The following is a 22,029-nucleotide window of genomic DNA, read 5'->3' on the forward strand; positions in this document are numbered from 1 at the left end:
GAGGTGCCACACAGTAGGTGTCTGTAACTCATCAAATCAATTAGTTCCTTCGTCTGCGGGAGGAGTTGTTAGCTAAAGACAAATTAAAGGAAGGTCCAGTAAGATATTCTATTCTGAGAGGAGCTGTCCTATTTTCTCATACTAATGACAGGCTCCGAAATCTGTGCACAACTTAGCTCGTTATTAGAACTAATTGGTGCCAGGCATTCCATCCTCTCTGATAGGGCTAACCACGGGGATGAAATTTTCCGAGTTAATGAACCAGAGAATGGATTAAGAACTTTCAAAGTGCAGTTCATATCACAGCTTAATTGGAAGGAGTATATTAGTTGGCTTTTTTATGGATACAAAGGAAACCCGTGTTTTGGGGTGAAAAAGCACATGCACAAATGCCTTTGCTGCCACTGGGGAGCTGGGAATTTCTAATTTCAGTGTGGCAGAGCCATGGCATTTGAAGGCAGCGCCTTCCCCGCACCGTGAGCCTGAGGAGGGATGGGAATGGGCTTTACTCTCTGCGTGCAGCCCTCGCTATTCCTCCTGCACAAGGCCCTGCGGGAAGAGACCAATTAGTGCAGATCTCCCCGGGCCAGGGAGCTGCGGGCGCATCAAGGGCTGGTCTGGGCGTGGTGCATCCTCCTGATGGAGATCCGCATCCCTCAGACCATCGTGCCCAGTGCGCGTTTTGGTATTTTTATACCAATCCCACTCCAATTGTTTTTTACACCTGTTTTACACCGTTCTGAAAAGTAGATTTGTGATACCCATTTTTTCCAGCTCAGAAAAATAATTTTTTTCTGTGTGATTTAGAACTTTTCCTTCTGCCAGCAGGGGAGAAGGAGAACCCTTTGCAGGAGTCCCAGACACAGCATGTAACCTCTGGTCCATATCCAGGCAGCTCAATCCATTCTTCATGCATTTTCATAGCTCTTTAATATTTGTAAAATAATTTGAGAACCATTGCAGCCAGGTGCAAAACAGCAGCACTTTTCCAGTCTATTGACAACCAACAAATCCTGCTTAACATCCATTAACGGCCCTTCATTTGAGTCATGAAAGTTTTACTGCAACATCATAAGAAATCCTGAGGAAAGATTGTGCTTCAGGGGAACAGAAGATATTCCTCAGGCATTCTGTAGATTCCTCATGATTTTTTTCCTGCTGCATCTCCATTTGCTCCCGCCTTACCTCTTGCTCCCACCTGGCCTCAGTGCACAAGTCCCTGCGTAACTCCCCAGAGAGCTGGAGCAGCAAAATTTGTGAATTTGGGCCTAATTTGACTGGGAATTAAAATAACCCCAGTTACAGTGACAAGAACCCTGGTAAATCACCCCAAAAGCCCATGCAAAATGCATGCTATTCCTTCAACTCCATTTGAAAGTGCTTCCTACTGAAAACTCAAGTGACCTCAACTAAGTTGTGATAAATACACCTAATGGAGTAGTTTGGTCAGTGTCATCTACTTAAACTAATTATTTGGCTCAAGGGGAAAGTCAGTTCATTAAAGTCCATGCAAAAGGCAGGAAATTCTGGAGAACATCTGGTTATGTGAGAATAACTGGGAATAACGAGGTGAAGTGGGCTGTCCCTTTGGTTTTGGAAGTTCTATGAGCATACATAGGGTTTGGTATTTCACTTGCTTAAAATGTACTTGGGCTAACTGAAAATATTACAGTTGATATCTTTTAATCCTGAGTCCTCTGCAGGCTGGGATTGGATTTGCGGGTGGCCCTGAGGGGCCCTCACAGCACCACCATGAGTGTGAGGGGTGCAGGCAGACACCCCTTCACCACACCCCACCACGGCGGGCGAGGGTGAGAGGACACAGCCTCACACAGTGCCGGGGAGGGTCAGGTTGGACCTCACAAGGAATTTCTTCATGGAAAAGGCGGTCAGGCATCGGCAGGGACTGCCCAGGGAGGTGGTGGAGTCCCCATCCCTGGAGGTGTCCCAGGAAGGATTGGACGTGGCAACAAGGTCTGGGTGACAAGGTGGTGTTAGGTCACAAGCTGGACTTGATCATTTTGGGGGTCTTCCCCAGCCTAATGGAGCCTGTGAGGGAGTGGGCAGGGCAGACACTGCTCCTCGGCGGGTCCAGAGGTTCCGCCACGGCCCGCCCCGCTCCACACCGGGCTCGGGAGTATCGCCACGGCCCGCCCCGCTCCACACCGGGCTCGGGGGTATCGCCACGGCCCGTCCCGCCCCACACCGAGCTCGGGAGTATCGCCACGGCCCGCCCCGCTCCACACCGGGCTCGGGGGTATCGCCACGGCCCGCCCCGCTCCACACCGAGCTCGGGGGTGCCGCCACGGCCCGCCCCGCTCCACACCGGGCTCGGGAGTATCGCCACGGCCCGTCCCGCCCCACACCGAGCTCGGGGGTATCGCCACCGCCCGCCCCTCTCCACACCGGGCTCGGGAGTATCGCCACTGCCCGCCCCTCTCCACACCGGGCTCGGGAGTATCGCCACGGCCCGCCCCGCCCCACACCGGGCTCGGGGGTATCGCCACCGCCCGGCCCGCCCCGCCCCACACCGGGCTCGGGGGTGCCGCCACGGCCCGTCCTGCCCCACACCGAGCTCGGGGGTGCCGCCACGGCCCGCCCCGCCCCACAGCGGGCTCGGGGTAACACACCCCTCCTCACCACACCCCAACTTGGCGGCCCCGCCCCGCCCCGCCCTCTCCCGCCGCGGGTCCTCCCGCCGCCAGGGGGCGCTGCGGGGCGGGGCGGGGCCGGCCGGGCCGGGTGACCGCGGCGTCACGTGACGGCGGCGGGGGGAGCCGGGCCCAGACGAGCGCGGGTGTCCCAGAGCGGCCGGAGCAGCGCCCGGCACAGCCCAGCCCGGCCCGGCACAGCCCAGCCCGGCCCGGCACAGCCCGGCCCGGCACAGCCCGGTCCGCAGCGTCCCGGCCCGCCGGAGCCATCGCCCGGCCCAACCCGCAGCGCCCCCGGCCCGGCCCGCAGCGCCCCCGGCCCGCCCGCCCGCCGCCACGATGCTGGCGCTGCTGTCCCGGCTGCTCGACTGGTTCCGCTCGCTCTTCTGGAAGGAGGAGATGGAGCTGACCCTAGTGGGGCTACAGTACTCGGGCAAGACCACCTTCGTCAACGTCATCGCGGTGAGCGGGGCGGCGGGCGGGGGCCGGCAGCGGCCTGAGCCCGGCCCGGTGCCGCGGGGATGGAGCGGGGCCCCGGGCCCGGGCACGGGGAGCGGCGTGTGGGCCCTCGCTGGGTGGGATGGCTGAGCCCTGCTGGCTGCCGTGCCTCCATAAACGTTCGTGTGCTCGTGGGACCCGCGGGGACACTGATCCCACAGCAGGGCACGGCCCCACAGCGGGCTCTGAAGGCGCCTTTCAGTCAGGGTGTCGGTGTGGCGGGGCTTGTGTTAGCAGATGTGGAGATAACATTGTGTGTCTTCAGCTGCCGCCTCCCTTTGACTGTTTTTCCATAGTCCTAAGTGATTTAAGTGTCAGCACCCACTCTCGGTTCTCCTCTCAGATATTTGCTTATCGCTTGCTGAGACCCATATCAAATAATCTCCTTTCTCTTAAGGTACAACTTCTCTGAGAAGTACAACTCACAAGCCCATCGGCAGCAAACTGCTGCACTCGGGCCTGCTGATCTGGTGATGTGCCTGGAGCAGGTGAAGGAAGGGTGTGGGAATACTCCTACACGAAGCTTTTCCATTGTTGAACGAGATAAAGAGTGGCTTTGCCTAAACGGCATGTTCAGCTTCATCAGTGTCCTGCTCTGCTGATGTATGTGATGGAAAAGCTGGACTTTGGGAGCTCCTGAAATGGGCAACCAGAGCACCTTTTGGTTTTTCAGGGAGCATGAGTGACCTGAGTGCAGTGCACCTAGAATGAGAAAGCTGATGTTTCCAGCTTTAGAGTGAGCACACCTTCAACTTGTCTTTTGAGGCTGTGTCCTTAACACTACAGAGTATTTCTAAGAATGTATTTATTTAAGTGTCAGTTGAATGAGTTACTGCCTGGGAAAAGGACTTTCATTCTCTTGCAGTTATACATCATCCTTGCACACTGACAAACACCCTGGTAAAACATAACTAAGCCCTTCTGTAGCTCAGGTGTGAGCACTCAGTGGGCTTCCTGATAATCATGGAAAATGGGTTACTTCATAAAAGGTAACCCTTCTCTGACTAGTGGTTAGCTGGCAGTTGCTGGAGTAACCCAGGAATGCCAGAAGCCTTTTCTTTCACACTCTGCCAACACCTCTGAGCTTGGATTTGTACACATGGAGCTCTGACATTGTTGAACAACCTTGATTTGTGGCTGCTGAGCTGATACTGCTTGGAGTGTTTCTGCAGCTGGGGGCTCTCTGCAGGCTTTTCATCCTCTGGAGTCCTCCTGGTGATGGCACTTATCAAAGAACTGCTTTGCTTCTGTGTAGTAGCAGCAGCACGTGTGTGGGGAGTTACCTGTGGAACCGACTGCAGATATGTGCAGCGGTTCAGAGCTGTAGTAGCTGCACATCAGTCCATCTAACTTGTCTCAAGTGGGAGAAGTTTTCCTAAGTAAAGCTGGAGTCTGTTTCCAGCCTCCTCTGCGGGGGTTGAATCTTGCAAGGTTTCAACCACATGTTAGGAGTCACACCCAGGCATTTATCTGAGCGAGTGCCATTCAAAGAGCCTTGCAAAACCCAGGGGCAGGAGGAAGTTGTTGTGCATGCTGACACAGCCTCCTTAGCTGGTTTAGTTTGGAAGCATCAAGTCACATTTCTGAAGTTTTAAATTAGGAAATCTGGTGAGTCTTTACACAAAAAAAAAAAAAACAAACGGAGGGAGGAGGTTTGCTCAGGATTTTATTATTGGTATTAAAAAATAATAGCATAAGCTTCAGTTACCAGTGCAAGATCACTTTTTAGAGAAGTAGTGCAGTCCATGGCGTGCAGAGCTGACTTCTTATTTGCTTCCTTGACAGACTTTAGTTCAGAGTCTGCATTTGGGAATGAGAGCAGGAAAAGAACAACTGCTCTCTGCAGGCCAGTTAATGGTTTGGGTGAATGAGGCTGTTGGGATTCCTCAAGACTAAAATGAAAGGAATGACACAGCAAGATGTCCTATAGGATAGCTCTTAAAGCTGGAGTGCACACCAGGATCTTGCTGTGGCTTAGAAGTTTGTGTGCTGTCTAACAAAGGACTGTTGCCGGTTTTGACAACAGTGAGTTTAATCCAATATAAATCTCTAATGTAATCTCTGCCCATCAAATCAGGCATATGGAACTAGAGGAAAACTCAACCAATTACACAGGAAGCTGGGTACAAGGCCTGACTGCTGCTGAAGTGGACAGGCCATGAGAGGCAGACAGTCCAGTTCTAGAATAATCCTTTTCTAGGTTGGGAGCAGGTTTGGATCACGTTTATTCCTCCAGTGTAAACAAACACTTGATTTGTAATCAGACTAAACAAGGGCCTAGAGAGATAGGACAAGAGGGAATGGCTTTGAACTGAGAGATAGGGAGATTATAGATTAGATATTAGGGATAAATCCTTCCCTGTGAGGGTGGGGAGGCCCTGGCACAGGGTGCCCAGAGCAGCTGTGGCTGCCCCTGGATCCCTGGAAATGTCCAAGGCCAGGTTGGATGGGGCTTGGAGCAGCCTGGGACAGTGGGAGGTGTCCCTGCCCATGGCAGGGGGTGGCACTGGATGGTCGTGAATGTCCCTTCCAACCCAAACCTGCCTGTGATCAGTTTGATTAGAAGGTTTAAAACCCAATGTTAGCAGTGAAATCTCATTAGAGCTGGATTCAGCTAATGCAGCTTCTGCTTTTCTAAGGCTCTGCATTAGTCACTGTCTCTAATTAGATATTAAGCATAAGTTTTCCATGTGCGTGAGTAAACTTGCTCACAAGGGAGGATATCATTTCTTCCTGGTCCTAATTTCCCTAATGTGGATGGCCTGTGGCTCTTATTCAGAGAAACTGCATGTCATCCTGGGATCGCATCTGGAATTGTCAGCTCCTGATCCGAGCCCTGGAAATGCCCATTATTTACAGACTCTGCAGGATCTGGTGGTGTTTGCAGCTTGTGGCCGTTGCCGGGCAGTTGGAGTTGGGAGCTGTGGCCGTGCTGCTGTGGGGAGCACGGGAGGCCAGGGGGCTGCTCCGGCCTGTGACGCAACTGAAACATGACTCAAGTAAACTGACTCTGCTCCCGGCCCGGCAGCGCGTGCTGCTGGAGAATGGGGCACTTGTGCAGCCTCAACAGCGTACTTCATGGAAGAGTGGCATGTCCTGGGGTTTCTTTAGGAGTTTTGCTTGACGTCTGGTAGGTTGATCCTTGATCCAGGTGTGTGGCACTGGAACACTGAAGCTCATTAGTCTGATAGCAGGCAGAGATCTGGAGGAGTGGGAGGAAGCTGGACTTCTCTGATACAGTTATCAGGTTCAAGAGCTAAACTCAACCTGTTTGTAGTGACAGGGTAAATAAGGTCCCTTTTTAGGATTTGTGTCAGAGCCTGAATTAGTGTGGTTTGTTTTTTAACTTTGGAATATCTGGCAAGTGTTGGAATGAGACCGTGGTTTCTAGAGAGATGCAATTCCTGAAGAGCCTCTCAACAAAAGATTTATTTGGCCAGTTGGGAGCTGCAACTTCCTTCTGTTCTTGTGACTGTTATAAGTAACTTTGACTTGAAGAAGCCACACCAGAGAAGTGCAGAAAAATACTGCTCTAAAGAGCTTCCCTGCTGTTTTAGTGCCTTTTGAACCACCCAGGTAGGCCATAAATCCCATGTGTTGACACTTCATACACACCATAGCTAAGGGAGAAGGGTGATAAAATTCCAAGTGTTTCTTAATGGCAGGAGTCTCTTGAAATGCATTGCATCATTTCATTAGCTAATAAAGCTCCTGGGAGGTGTCTCAGAGCCTTTCTTTGAGGTCGTGCTTGCTGTACCCCAGCTGGGCTGAAACAGGTGACTGAAATCAGAATCTACTTTTTCCATCTTGGTCCTGAGCTCCTGTAGAGCACTTTGTAAGCAATGGCAGAGCTTTAAGTGATAACACCTGGATAAAGACACTTTCTTGACTATCAGAAACGTGAAATGTCCTGAGCTCTTACATGACTGACTTCTAGACAGCCATATGCCTTTTTTATGGTAGATATTTGCTAAGCAGTCCATGTCCTTTTAAATATTCAGTTAAACTCAGGGTTGGAGAAATAAAAATGCCTTTTCTTGTCATATACCACTGTTTTGATTCCTGCAGCAATCATTCCTGGAAGTGCTGTTGGGAAGCCTTTCTGGGATTGAAGCTTCTAAACTGGAGTTCAGGCTTCTGATCATGATCACAAGTCGTTGGAACACTGAAGTATCCTAAAGAGGGAAGCTGGACTATAGAAAGCTGATTTGTCCATTTATGATGCACTGCTTGGTTGAGGCTTTGAGTGTTGCAGAGGAGGCTTAGTGTAGGGGTAGCTTGATATAATGCTAAAATTGCACTGCTTTTTAAATAATTTTTTAAGAAGAAATTTTGGAGACATGCAGTATTTTTTCTTTGCGCGAAAAGAAAGAAAATTCTAGGGATGAACAGCAGGGTTTAATGTAATACTCTGATCAAGGTGGATTGGGAGTGTCCTGGCTGGATTCCATACTCCAGTGGTGTTGTCTTCTAGTTGGTTAAGCTTGTTTGTGATCTCATCTAGCTGGATGAAAAGTATTATGATTAAAAGATAAAACAATCTTTGCTGTGTCGTAACAAAGTCTGTATGAAGAAATTGGTCCTATAACAGTAGTGAATCATCTCAGCTTTATGACATGCAAACTAAAGGCTGCCCTGACCTTTTCTGATGATAAAAAGAATGTCCTTGTGCAGGCTGTGGAGTCAAAAGCTGCTTAGGGGGCTTGGTGCTGACAGTCTGGTGAGAGTTGTACAAGGCCAGGCTGGATGGGGCTTGGAGCAACCTGGTGCAGTGGAAGGTGCCCCTGCCTATGGCAGGACATGACACTGGATGGTCTTTGAGGTTCCTCCCAGTTGAAACCACTCTTATCATTCTGTAACTCCCTGCAATTTGAGTTTCTGGCTGTAGCTTATGGTTATGGAGAGGCAGAATGTGGTTTTGTTTGGTTTAGGTTTTTTTGACTCAAGACAGCTGGAAATGGTAGGTTTAATAAGCTTGTTGTAATATGAATTAAACTACAAAAGAGACTAAACTCACTTTGTGCACTTCTGGAATGTCAGGTGATGGCGAGTTAAACACTTGTCCTAAGTTTTGCTCTGGGAAATGAACTGTACCTATAGCTGGCTTGTTCAGAAATGCTGCAGTCTGTGAGTTAGTGCTGGTACTGATACAAGGTGAGCTGAACCCAAACTGATTCATGGGATAAAGTCCCTTAGTTCAGTCTGGAAGCAGTTTTGCTGCGCTGAATAATCCTCATCCAACATAAATACTCATCTGGGTAAGTGCGTTCATGCTGCACTAAAATCACATGTTTGGGTTCTTCAGGAGCTCTGAGTATCCAGAAGGGAGCATCTCTTAAAACAGGAAGCTTAAGGATCAGTCCTGTGCATTCTTTGTGCATGTGGCCTCTGAAATTGGCTCTGTTTAGTCTCCCTGTCCCTTATCTCCCACACAGGCTGGAGTTAACTTTGGTGACCTTCGGCTTGTGCTGGTGCTGTGTGGTCTGTGTGACCTCGGGCCTGAGGCTTCCTTTAGAATCCCTGCTGGGACAGCTCCTGCCCTTCCAGGAGCCCTGCAGGGAGTTCAGGGTCTGCCTGGTGGGATGGGCACCAGTGCTGAAAACAAGGCATTGCTGGGTTTGTCAGCAGCTACTCCTGCTGTCCTTGATGAGTGTTTGAGCAATGCTGCTGTGTGTGACAACAGCCAAAGGCTTTCCCATCGGGAATTGAAAATATTGCTGTGCATATCAAACTTGTTTTAAAGCTGGTGTTTTAGGAGGAGAAAGCATCTTATTGTGAGCACACAGTGACAGCACCGAGTACTCTGCTCTGGGAGGGAAGGCTGATTGGAACAGAAGTGCCTGCTAGTAAAAGTATATTCCTTTTGTTCTGCTCTTCGAGTAGCTTTTGCATATGAATACTCTAAGTTGAAGCTGAATTCCTGGCTTTTTTCCTCTGAGGAGGTAGTAAACAAAAGCCCTCTAAATTCTGAGTTTAGAGAACTGTTTCTGGGCCAAGACAGTTGAATGTGGTAGCAGAATCCATCAAGGGAGAACACTGTCTGCTGCTAAAATCCTTTACAATTGTTTTAACCAATTTTTGACCTGTCTTAAAAGAGAAGGTGAGTGCCAGTAGCTTTCTTTGGGCCCACTGCCTGTGAGCAGAGGAACACCCACACTCACATCAGGGGAAGGTCTCTCAAGTGAAGACCTGAGCTGACCAATATGTTCATGTCAGCTTTGGATTGTCCCTCTGCAAAGCAGAGAACAGGCAGCTGAAACTCAACTGAACCACTGCAGTTTTAAGGCTTTGAGGTTTTCAGCAAGTCAAAACAGGTTTGGGGATGTGCAGTGTGGGTAGAGAGCACTTGGGAAGGAGGAAGATGCAGCAGCTTTCCTGAAGATTCTGTAAAAGTTTCCCTGTGGTGGGTCACAGTAATTTCAACGTTACATTAAAGATGTGGCAAATGAAGTGCTGCTCCAGTCTGCAGGAATCCGTATCCTAAAAGAGCAGTGGGAGAACATGAAATTGGTACTGAACACACTGCAATTAGTGGGATGACTGGCACAGTGAGTGCTGCAAGGGAGGGCTGTAAACTCTTCACAGGGATGGATGGGCAGGGGACTGTTTGGACAGTCTAGAGCTTGATGAGGGTCACAATAAGGTTGTTTATGGGTAAGAATCAGGGGGAGGCCAACAAGGCAGATACCCTGGTGGGAGTCTCTTCTAGTCCAGGATGAAGAGACACCAAAATCTTCCTTAGGCAGCTGGGAGAAGTCTCACCATGGCTAGGCCTTGTTCTCGTAGGGGTCCTCAACTTCCCACATGTCTTCTGGAAATAAACCCAGCAGGGAGGTGATGAGTCCAGGAGGTTCTTGGAATGTGTGTTCCTATTGATAAGAACAGCTCTTGAGAGAAGGATCTGGAAGGATCTGAGTGGGAATAGTTGGCACCATCTGGGGTAACACTCAGCAGCACAGAGATGGAGGCTCAGGGAGTGTTTGGGAGACGCTGGGATAGGAGCTGTGGGTGTGGGGTGTGACTGTGGAGGCAGGAATGCTGTGGTGCTTGAGCAGTGTGGTAAGTGACCCTTCAGAGGCAAGACTGGTTTGAGGAGCTGAACTGAGCTGCCTCAGCCATGGCAGCACAGCTGTGATGGGCAGCTCTGAGCTGTGCTGATCACTCTGGCTGTGATGGGCAGCTCAGGCACTGGCATTTTGGGCAGGAATGGACTGCTACTGGACTGGCATTTGCAGTGGGCACCCACCTTGCTAAGTTGGAAGGGGTGGAGTGGCTTCTCAGGCAGTCCTGCAGGGTCTGACCCAAGCTCCTCATGAAGCCCTGGTCCTGCTGGCCACACTGTTTCTGATACAGGCCAGGAGCTGTTGGCCTTTGTGGCCACCTGGTCAGGCTTAGTTGCTCCTTCCAGCTTGTGGGCAGTCAGACCCTAACTCTGGGGTGGTGTCTGCTTCCGAGATCCCAAAGGGCTTTGAACCCCAGGGAACTTCTCTGGGCAGTGTCAGGGGAGAGATGCAGACTTTCCTGCTGGGATACCAAACCCTAATTAAACAACTGAATGCTTTGGGATCAACCCTAATTTTTCCAAATGCGCTTGACTGGCTAGTTCTGTTACACATAATGGATGTAGTGAGCTTCATAATGGCCACGGTTCTGCCAAACAGCCAAGGGAGAAATCTGTGGTAGTGTTGAAAACTTGGCTCTCAAGCTGCTGCAGACTGAAGTGTTACAGGCAGTAAAACATCTGCCACTGGAGTACCTCTCCAGTGCACTGTTGTTTGCAGCAGTTCTGTCCCAGCTTGGAGTGATGCTGAATGTCTGCTGGAAACGGGCTCAGATACTCTGGAGTTGAATTTGCCACTGCTGAACACGTTGGATGCTGCAGCCTGGCAGGAAGCTGACCTGTCAGGTCCTTCCACTTTCCAGCCTTTAACACTCCTCAAGGAGTTACCTCATACCTGTGGGTTGGAGGCTTCCTCCACAAGAGTGATTTATTACTGCAAATGCTGGCCAGAGAGCACCTTGCGTCACAGGGAGCCCTTCTGGATATTTCTAGCTCCCAGGTAACTGGGAGATCCTGACGTGTAGACCTTGGCTCCAGCAGAAGTAGGTGAATGGCTCTTTTCCTACCCTTGCCCTGGCTGTCCATCTGTTAAGCTGTGCAAAGCACTGTCCCAGGTAACTTTGCTCCCCTGGCTGCCTCGAGGCTTGAAAAATGATTTCAGTGACTGTACAAAATGAGTTGTCTGACTTCACACAAGCTCCAGTACACATGGATTTAACATCCGTGACTTCTTGGCTGTAAAACCTTCAGTTGGAAGGCAAATGGTTAGAAAAAACTTGTGATATTTTACTATGTAAACCAGCTGTGTCAGATAAGCACTAAATTTAACTTTCTCTCTTTTTTTTTTTTTTTTTCTCCAGTCAGGTCAATTCAGTGAAGATATGATTCCTACTGTGGGCTTCAACATGAGGAAAGTTACAAAGGGTAATGTTACAATAAAGGTATGTTGCCATTGTTGACTGTTTTCTGTAGCTTCTAGTTTAAAATTTACATGTTTGCTCTGTTTTGCTTCCAGCCTTGGGACAAATATAGAAAACTGAAGAGGCTCAGCTAAATCTGTGGAGTAGTTTAAGAAGACATTTATGTTTATTTATGGAGTTTCTGAAATGAGAATCTGTGTGTGATTTCCAGGTTCATGGACTAGTTAAAGCACTGTTGTGATAATGCTGTCTGGCTTAGATCTGAGTGTTTGAGGCCCAGAGATGCCGCTTTCCTGCTCATCAGTTTGCTTAAGGGAAGGTTCACATCAAAAGCAAACCTTTAAGTGAATACATTTTATATTCTTGTGTACCTCAGTGTGTAACCTTCATACACAGCAGTCCAGTTTGCATCTCCTGCTGTTGGGCCCTGAGCTCTGAGCAGCTGTGCAAGGGATTATTCCTGTTGTAACATGGGAGAGGTCCAGCAGCTGCTTAAGGAGAAAGGAAAAACTGTTGTGATTTCTTGTCTTATCTTTGCCTGACATGTTTAAACACAGTGCATGGCTAAATTGTCTTTCTCCCCTTGCCTTAAGATTTGGGATATAGGAGGGCAGCCCCGATTCCGAAGCATGTGGGAGCGATATTGCAGAGGAGTTAATGCTATTGTGTAAGTGTCCTTCCTTCAGCTCTGCTTCCTTCACATGTGCTCCTCTTCTCTGGGAGCCTTCCTAACACTGCATGCCTGACTCTGTAGTTCTCCTTGTGATTCTGAACCTGTACTGCAACCACATTGACCTTTTTCACCCCTAAGTTCAGGGCTCAGGATGGGTTATTTCTTATCAGTGTCTGATCTGGAGTACTAACTCCTCCCTGTCTGAACTGGGTGGCAGTGCTGTCTGACTCAAAGCATCTTCCTTCTACTCTGCTCTTAGAGAATTTTTTTTAAAAGAGCCAAATTCTTTGCTCAGAAGTCCTAGCTTTGTTTAAAGCCTTGTTGAATGTTCTCAAACCTGGCAGTGTAAAGGAAAGAGTGATGTTTCTGCAGGAGCTCAGTGTCACTGACCTAACCTGAAATTCTCTTTAAAGCTACATGGTAGATGCTGCAGATCGTGACAAAATAGAAGCCTCTCGAAATGAGCTGCACAATCTTCTAGATAAGCCCCAGTTACAAGGAATCCCTGTAAGTAACATCACCTCAAACAGCATTAAATATCTCTGAGGAATGTGCATCACTTGAGCAACTCTGAAGTCTGCCTTGAACTCTTAATTGTAAGGCCCAACCTTACTGGTCAGTATAAGCATGAACAATACCTGCCCCCAGTGCCTAAAATGGAACTGTTGACCTTCAGTGATTGTACTTCATTCAGTGCTCATAAAACATAATAAATACAACTGAAACTGTAGTTTAGAGGATTCCACAGTATGAGTTTGTGCTCTTGACTAAAGGTTAACCACAGTGTAGTACAGAAGAGTAAGTTTGGGGAATCTCGGATGAGTGTGCTGCAAATGTTCTCAGATTTATCAGCTGATGTGTTCTCGTGCTTGCTCGTTGCACAGAACAGTTTATTTGTACCCCCTCTTTCCCTGGGACTAGGTCTTGATCTGGTTTAACAGTGAATATCTCATTCCATTAGATTTAACAGGCAGATGCAGACTGCTCATGAGAGTCCCTTGATGTTTGTTGGTTTTCTGGTTTTCGTTAGGGTTTTTGTCTGTTTGTTTGGGTTTTTTTTAAGCAAAGCTACAGCCATTTCCTTCTCTGGATTTCAGGTTCTAGTCCTTGGAAATAAGAGAGACCTTCCTAATGCTTTGGATGAGAAACAGCTAATTGAAAAGATGTAAGTCTAACCCTTCCTAAGAAACATTTCTCTTAATAAATTCATGTACATAGGGTTGTTATTAGATCAGGAAGCTCGCATTCATGAGTGGAAAATCCAGCAACAGGAGGTAACTGAGCATTGTACAGAACAAGTTGTGTGGGGAAGGGGAAGGGGAAGAGGAACAGTTCAGATTGTCAGTAAGAATCCTTGTGTCAGTGAAATGTGTGCGGAAATGTTCTCTCTTTCCTAGGAACCTTGCTGCTATTCAGGACAGAGAAATCTGCTGCTACTCTATTTCTTGCAAAGAGAAAGATAATATAGGTAACTATTAACCCAAAATGCTGAAAATTATGAACTGCTATCAGAGGATGGATTGGGAGGGATTGTAACTTCTTAAACACAAGCTTCCTGTCTTCAGGAAACCAGGAACAAATCAACGACCAATGTGTGAGTGCACTGGTTAAATTCTGCATAACTCCTGATGGCAGTGAGGATGCCTGACTGGTGTTAGAGTTGTAGGGGTTGTAGTTACCAAAACATGTCAGTCCCTGTGAAGCCTGCTCCTTTCTTCAGTTAGTTTGCAGGAAATTGCTGTCTAGTCTATTAGCTTGGCCTAAGTGATTTTATACTTCTGTCAGGTGCTCTCACCTCTGCCTCACTGGGTGAGGATAACAAGTACTTACAGCAAGTTTTTCCTCAAGTCATTCCCTTGAAATAATCACCTTCCCTTGCTGTCTTATCAGAGCAGTTTGTGTTGTGGCATCTGCCAGTCCCTGTTCCCTGCAGCCAAACAGTGCCTTTTTCTGGCACAGAATCAAATGCTTTAGAACTTGTGGAGTTCAAAGGCAGAAACCATGTCCTGTGTAGTATCTGGTATTTGCCATAAGCTTTATAAGTAAATGGAGTCATCTCAGCTGAGTGAGAACAGAATTTAACGACACTTTCCATCCTTCTCCTGATGCCTTCCATGGCTGCTGTGGGATTAACACTGGTGCATTGCCAGGGTAACAGGAGTTTACTGATGAGGGTGATGCTCCCAGGAGAAGCTCTAGAGGATACCAGGATGGCTTTATATTAAGGATTCAGCTTTTTTCTAGGAAAATTAAACAGTCTGTGGAACAGCTGTGGCTTTCAAGAAGCCCCTGTCACCTTAGCATCAGTAGGAGGTTCAGACATGATGGATAGAAGCAGAGACTCCTTTCTGTGGAGATGCACACAAGGCTCCCAGCACAGCTGAGCATCACTGAGGCTCTGGGGAAGGAGCTGATGGAGGGGAGCCAGGGCCTTTCCCTTCCTTAGGAGAGCCCCTTCCAGGCAGGGAGGAGCTTGATGCCTTGTACCAAAAGGCTAAACTGGCTTTGCTCTCATCAGGTGAGGAGCTGCAGACTGGCTGAATAGAGCAATGCTGATCTAAAGCTAATTATTGGAGCCACAGTGAAGTACCAGATGAAGGGATGTCTTTTTCCTAGAGATGGACAGAACTGAGGAGCCAGGATGTGTGGGGCAGTGCCTGTCATTGTCACTTCCAGGATGCTGGGCAGTTACATGATCAAAGCACAGACAGCAAGCATCCTTAAAAAATCATTCTGTTCATCTGCCCTGGGCCATCCTCTAGAGAAGGGCTTGGATATTCCTGTCCTGTGTTTGGGGACACTGGAATACCAAAGCTTTGCCACTTACACCAATACAGACACTTGAACATGGAACTTCTCTTCTCTCTCCCTGTAGATATCACGCTTCAGTGGCTTATTCAGCATTCAAAATCTAGAAGAAGCTGAAGTCTTCCTGGAATCTCCAGTACCAGTTGGCCATAATCTCAATTGTCCACTTCCCTCCATAATGAGATACTACCCAAAAATCCTGTATCAAGAATCTGCCTTTTCACGGTTCATTTCTCATGTGCACTGCTGAAGACTTGTATTCCTATTCTGTCACAAAACAACTAGAGTTGTCATGATAAAGTCAGCACAAATATTTATTTTACAACCATCTGTGGTGGGAGGGTTGTGGGGGGGGCTTTTTAAAAGAATATCTCTACCATGTTAACTATGATGGTACACTCTGTTCTGGTTTTTCAGGGCCAGGTTTTTATATGATTTTCAGCAAGTGTTTTATTTCTAGTGTTTAGTGGCTTGAAGATGCTGATGCTTGACAGCATTAAGATTCTGTAAGATGCCACATACAGTAGTTAGAAAACATTTAAGCGTGAGTTGTGGGATACTGATTGATCTCACAAATGCATGTGATGTGTGTATGTAAGCAGAGAAATGGAAACTGTTTGCAGAGGGGAGCACAAGGCATAGATCAGCATCACTAATCTACAGCTGAGATCCTGTCACTTGAAAAAGAAAACTCTCTTGATGAATTAGGAAAGTCATGTGTTTAAAATCATTCTGTTGCTTCTGTTTAACATTTATGTGGGGGATGGGAATGGACTGTTCTGTCAAACTTTCAAAAATTGGAGTATTCCAGCATGAAAACAAACTGCTAGGAACATCAGGCTTTGTTCAAATACATTTTTCTATCTCCAGATACTCGTGGTCTCTCTCTGAAACCAGAACATGCATTCTGAGCAGCTGCATGACACCCAAATTACTGATGCTCTTGTATCGAGGCAGTTGTTGACCTTTAGCACAATCTGTGTGTAATTGTCAGTGTCTCTCTCCTGCTCCTGGAATGGCTGGGCACAGTTTCACCTGGTGCTATGGAATACCTGGGCTATTGTGACAACTCTAGACCCGCCTGCTTTCTTGATGTAACCATGTGCAAAGCCTGTCAGATGCAATGAAATGTTCTGCTGTGTCAAAGCACAAGAGAGCCAATGAATTGATCCTGTCTCTTGACTAGCTCCTGCAGCTTAGGGAAGTGTGTACAAACTCAAGATTGTAATGTTTCTGTAGCTTTACTTTCTCAATGACTTCAGCATATTTAAAGGGACAGCCTTGTTAAGACTGGTTTGTTCATCCAGCAGTGTCAGTGTAGCTACTCGTGTGTGCAGATCCATGGTGCAGCTGCTTGTGTTGCCTCACACTGTGTGTGATTCCTCACCTCTGTGTGGTTTGCATCCCGTGGGAGCCTCGGGTTGGGAACACCGTTCAGTCCCTCTCAGTTCTGACAAGCCAGTGTTAATGCAGACTGCCATGGCCTTACTGTTGTGTCCCAGCTCTGGCACTGTTGCACAGACACTACACGCTGCCTGCCTTCGGTCTGAAGTTGCATTTTAACTTTTTGTCCCCTTTCAGTTCTCTGAAGCATGATTTCAATTTATCCATACTCTGGTGCTGTAGAGGAGAGGGTGTATTAACTTGCTACTGTAGTCCTGAGTTCGCCAGAACTGCTACAGTTACTTTTATTTAGCAAATTTGCTTGTGCCTATAATAAGGAAACTAAACTAGAATGTGTGAATCTTTGTGGGGGACCAGGTCACTGTTTAGTTAACTGGCCTATAGCTAAACTTGATGTGTTTGGTGTTTATCTACTTCACTGCTTTCAGCGTTTATGGCATCCAAACACTACCAATTGTTAACCTGTGCATTACTCTCTGCATGTGAACAACTTATACAATTACTGAACTTTGTAAATACGTGAATTTTTTTATTTAGGTGGATGCATATGTTGGTTTCCTGCTCTTCAGCTTTACTCAATAAACTTATGTTTTGAGGGTTGTATTGACACTTAACTGCCTGACTTGAATTGATGTGGCTGAACTCATGGAAAAACACGATGGGATGTCTGTCTGCTCTGCCAAAGATTACAGTGGGGGAAGAAAGATTGGTAAAAACCTGAGCTGATTTACATTCTGTGGTTCAACTGTTCAGTGAAATGCTCACACAACTACATTTGAGGCCTGGGGCTTGCTCACCTTACCTAGCAAGCTCAGATAGTCAGTTTGAGCAGATTTCAGGGCTTTTTTATGTGTGTGAAAAGCAATGGTCAGTGAATGGTCTGAAGTAGGGGTAGCCTTCTGCAGCTCTGTTTTCAAGAGAGAAATGCATGTGACTGCAAGCTTGGTTCTTGTGTTGAGCCTAGAGTAAAACATTTGTTTTTCTAGCACAAGTGTCAGCTCTTGCAGTGCCTGATCCTTCAGTGCAAATTAAAGCAGAAGGATTCTTATCTCCGTGGGAAGTGAGGCTTTTGTTGACTGAGGTCTTGAACAAAATCTTTGCTGTGAATTTAATCTGAAGTTTCACTGACTGTTCTTCCCAAAGGTTTTTGTTGTATTAATTTCTCTTAGGACACTGATTATTTTATAGGACTGTCTGTCAGCATCTTCCAATTAATGGTAACAAATTGGATGTCTTGTTTCAGGCTTGTCTCCATGTAAGCTTTCAAACTTGCTGAGCTGTATCAGGTTAGTTTGTAAGCCCTGAGTGCAGGTCTTTGAGCATCCTTCACATGTAACTCAGCTGGTGGGAAGGACTAGTGAACTGTTAAAGATCATGTGCCTATTTCTTTGGGAGTTTCCTGCATGCAAAACCAGCTCCCTGCAGTTCACAGTCAAAGTAAGATGCCTCTGGACGCAAATCTGAGAACAGTGTTAGTGCACTAAGCCTTGTCAGTCTGTTTGGTGTGATACCAGTACCAATCACAAAGCGGCTGTGGTATGAACTGGCCCACAGCTCTTTGCTTGGTGTGGTATTTCAGTAACAGTTTCTGTTTCTGTGTGTAAACAGCAGGGAGAGACAGAGGCCTCCCTAAGGTGTGTGTGCTCTAAAACATTTGCAATGCTCCCCCAAATGCCCCCAGCTGGGTTTCACAGCTCTTCTGGTACTGCTCTTCCAGATGCCCTTGGTTATTCCTGTAGCAGAAAGGAGACCTCAGAGTGGCTGTTTGATTCCAGTGCACAGGGTTGCACTTGTTCTGTTTCTGGGCTTGAGTAACTTGCCAGATACCTCTCCTTTGAAACAAAGGAAGTGTAGGAAGTGTTTCCTCCTCAACACCTTTCAGCCTTGGGCTGAAAACAATACTCATCTGGCACATTATGTCCAAGGTTAAATATTTTCTGTCCTAAGAAAGGTGTGGAGCCCAGGACAGGCATTAGCAGTGGTGTTTGCTGAACTTGGATGCTGTAGCTGTGTTCTAGAAATGTAATCTTACCGTGATTACTTGTCTCAGGCTCTGTAGTGAGCATGGACAGTAAAAAGAGGCTGATTAAATTTCCAATTCTCTTAAAAAAAGTTGCTTTCGGGGATGCATTTTAGTTACATAAATTACTGCACTTGACATCAATAGCCATAGTCCTGAAACTCCTCTGATACTGGTCTTGACTGTTGGCATATTAAGAAAAGCAGCTCTTGTGAAAAGGCAGATACTGAGCCAGAGAGAACTCATGATGGTGAATACATGGAAGTTAGACAGCAAGTCCTACCTACCTTTGTGACCTCGTGGGGTGTGGGCACTGGGTGCTGTCCTGGGGTTTGAAATCAGCTCTCAGTCCTTGGTGGTGGCTCTGTTCAGTGCGAGTGGTCCTGGAGCATCAGTGATGAGATGAGGAATGTCTGTGCTTGCCCCCACAGCTCTGGCTGTGGGACAGTTTTCCTTGGAGTGTCCATGTCCTCCCAGCTTCAGTGTGGATGGTGGTTCCTAAAGTGCAATTACAGAGCAGGGAAGTTCTCATCACCCAGGGACAGCTGAGGGGCTGGGCAGCTGCACAGAGCAGGCCTGTCCCACCACTTGGCAACAGGAAAGATGCACAAATGTGGAGCTGTTCCATGATTCATGGAACAATAATCCAGTTTCTCAATGGTTTATGTTTTCTCTTTGCATCTTGATGGAAGCAGGTTGGAAGGATTTTGGGTGCTGACATACCAAACTGCATAATCTTCACCTTCTGGTAAAAGAAAAGGCCAAAGAAAATGCCTTAAACAGTCTCTCTGTTGAATCTAGGAATGTTGTGCAGGGATCTGTAATAACCTGAGATATGGCTTAGCAGGATTATGAAGCTTTTAACTTCCCTGAGGTTTCATTTCTCGTTGCCATGGCTGTGCAATGGCACGTCCTGGTTTGCTTTGTGCAGGAACTGTGCTCCCCCAGCATGCCCAGCACTGCTCCCCTGCCTTGCTCCTGCACTGACCCTGACTAGTGTGGATTCCAAAAAGGGGTGGAAAGCAGGATATTCAAGCTGTGTTTCTAAGCTGACACGGACAGTGAATCGTGTTAAAGGGGAAATGATGTGTGAGTGCCTGAGCTTCAGGGCTTTAGTTCCCAAAAAGTGAGTGCAGAACAGCTTGTCTCACCAGACCACAACCCTTCAGAGAGTGCTCTGCTGCTTTAGGGCTGCAGATGCTGGATGTTAAAGTGTCTTGGTGAAACAGAGGGGTTTTCTCTTATGTGTCACTCCAATGGCAAACACAGAATGGCACTCAGAGGGGCTTTGCACATACTCTTTAAAAGGAGAAGTGAAATACTTGATGTTTTTATTTCCCTCCCAGTGGAAGGTGGGTAAGTAGACCTTTGTGCCAGGATTAGTGCCTTTTAATTACGACATGACAGGTTTTATTCTGTTAAAGGCAACATCTATCATTGTGATAATTTTGAAGTGCTTCAATAAAGTGTTGTTGAAAACCATTTTTTTGCATATTCATCTGTAGTAGGACAACTGCTTTTATTATTGTTAGAAATATCTAAGAACCTTCATTACCTAATTGTGGGAAGCATTTGGGTAGCTTTAACTACGTAACTTCAGCTGGACAGTGCCTGTAAACCTCGTGCTCAGCGGGGGCAACTTTGAGAGGTCAGGCTGTGAAATTCCCATTTCTGATTATTTTTGCTCTGGTACTGGAAGCATTGGTTGGTCTCATTTGTGTTTCTCTCTGAAAAGGCCCATTGGGTTGAAGTTCCTAAACCATATCATTTAACAAACAGCAAATACATCACTAGAGCAAGAAAATGTTGTGGTGTGTGAAGTTTAAAGCTGAACTTGGTTCTCACAGGTCTCAAGAGTAAGTAAACTGCTATGGTGCTTTTGTGTAATTGTGTTAACTTGGGGTCTGGATACTTCAGCCTTTGCAACAAGGAGGAATTTTCCTCATTATTTAGAGTAAATAATGAATCCCCTTCTTAGTTTGAATAACATTTAAAAGATCCATGAATTCTGCAGGCTGAGGAAGGGAATTGAAAGATTGACCAGGCTAGAGGACTTTGTCCAACGTCAGTATACAGAAGTGTGGATGGACCAGTGAGTTGTGATACTTGTTCTGGTTTGGATTTATTCATTCTACTGTTTCTGTTACAATAATTGGAAAACAAAGATCTGACTTCCAAACTACTCTACAATACAGGTTGAAGACAGATCATTATTGTCTGGTTGTCTGTCTATGCATAATAAGTCCTTTATTTTTTTCCCGTGTGGGCATTTTTCATATTCTGTGCCATTTCCTTGGAACGGATCACACTTTGGTAAAAGGATGCAACACCAGAGTGAACAGGGCAGCTCAGTTCAGTGACAAGTGACCTGTTCACAGCCACTTACTCGGATGCTGTTGAGGTTGCTGGGGTAGCTCGGAGCTGGGTCTCCCCTTTACTTCCCCCAGCTGTGGTTGCTTTCTGTTCTTTCGCTTATCTTCAAGGGGTTTGGCACTGCCAGCACTGCCGGAGTGCGTTCACTTTCACACCTACACCTGGCATTTGTCGGCTCTTCTATTGCTGCAGCTTTCCGACCCGCAGCTGCCTCGGAGCTGCTCCGCTCTTCCCGAGCCCGTGCCACCGGCTCACCAGTGCTGCGGTCACACCTGATGCTCCGTTTGCCACGTTGTTGTCCAGTCCGTTCTGGCACTGTGCGATGGAAATCCCTGTGGCCATCTCCTCCACGATGCTGGCCCGGCAGCGTGGCTTGGCTTCCTCCCACCCCAGTTCCCTGCTGCCCGAGGAACGCGGCTCCTGCCCTCGCCGGGGCTTGTTCCCTGCCACGTTCTGTGGCCCCAGGGTCGGCCGAGGGTCTTCTAGTGCCCCGCGTGGTGTGAGCGGGGCTGGGCTGCAGGAGCTGCGGGTCACGCGTGTCACAGAACCGCAGGATCGCTGAGGCTGGAAAAAACCCAAAAGATCATCGAGTCCCAGCTGTGCCTGACCCGCACCTTGTCCCCAGCCCAGAGCACCGCGTGCCACCTCCAGCCCTTCCTTGGGCACCTCCAGGGATGGGCACTCCAAACCTCTCTCCCCGGGCAGCCCCTGCCAAGGCCTGAGCGCCCTTTCCATGGAGGTAAATTCCCCCGCTGTCACCGGCACTCCCGGGGCCTTTCCCAGTTCTGCAGCCGCTCGGCCCCAGCCCGGAGCGCGCCGGGGGTGGTTGTGACCGCAGGGCAGGGCCCGGCACCGGAGCGGCGCCCATCGCCCGGCTCTGTCCGGGGAGGCCGCGCCGCTGCCCGGCCCCGCCCTGACCCTGCGCCCGGGCGGAGCCGCGGCCGCGAGCCGTGCCACGACAGCCCCGCGCGCCCCGCCCCTTTAACGCGGCGGGCGCTGCCCTTGAGTGGCACACGGCGCGCCCTGTGGCCGGCGGCCGCTCCCCCTTCCGCGCCGGCTCCACCAATAGCAGTGCGGCGTGGGCGGGCCGTGCGCCGCTCCGGCCCGTGGTTCCGGTCCGC

General features: G+C 48.2%; 1 protein-coding gene across 1 annotated transcript; it reads left to right on the top strand.

Annotated features, from left to right (window-relative positions):
* The first annotated feature begins 2,754 nt into the window (after positions 1–2,754).
* On the top strand, positions 2,755–17,129 carry ARL8B (ARF like GTPase 8B). The gene is made up of 7 exons (XM_069027852.1): positions 2,755–3,113; positions 11,571–11,651; positions 12,224–12,297; positions 12,717–12,810; positions 13,401–13,468; positions 13,701–13,771; positions 15,179–17,129. Exons 1-7 carry the CDS (start codon positions 2,991–2,993, stop codon positions 15,226–15,228), a joined length of 561 nt encoding a protein of 186 aa, XP_068883953.1. The 5' UTR covers positions 2,755–2,990; the 3' UTR covers positions 15,229–17,129.
* Positions 17,130–22,029: the final 4,900 nt, after the last annotated feature.

Source organism: Aphelocoma coerulescens, chromosome 12, assembly GCF_041296385.1.
Source record: "Aphelocoma coerulescens isolate FSJ_1873_10779 chromosome 12, UR_Acoe_1.0, whole genome shotgun sequence".
Classification (NCBI taxonomy): Eukaryota; Metazoa; Chordata; class Aves; order Passeriformes; family Corvidae; genus Aphelocoma; species Aphelocoma coerulescens.

Bases quoted from the DNA above. Each gene is read 5' to 3' on its own strand.
- ARL8B (XM_069027852.1), top strand. From the start codon at position 2,991: ATGCTGGCGCTGCTGTCCCGGCTGCTCGACTGGTTCCGCTCGCTCTTC. The intron at 11,652-12,223 runs GTATGTTGCCAT...CCTTGCCTTAAG, and splicing joins AGGGTAATGTTACAATAAAG to ATTTGGGATATAGGAGGGCA. The intron at 13,469-13,700 runs GTAAGTCTAACC...TCTCTTTCCTAG, and splicing joins AAACAGCTAATTGAAAAGAT to GAACCTTGCTGCTATTCAGG.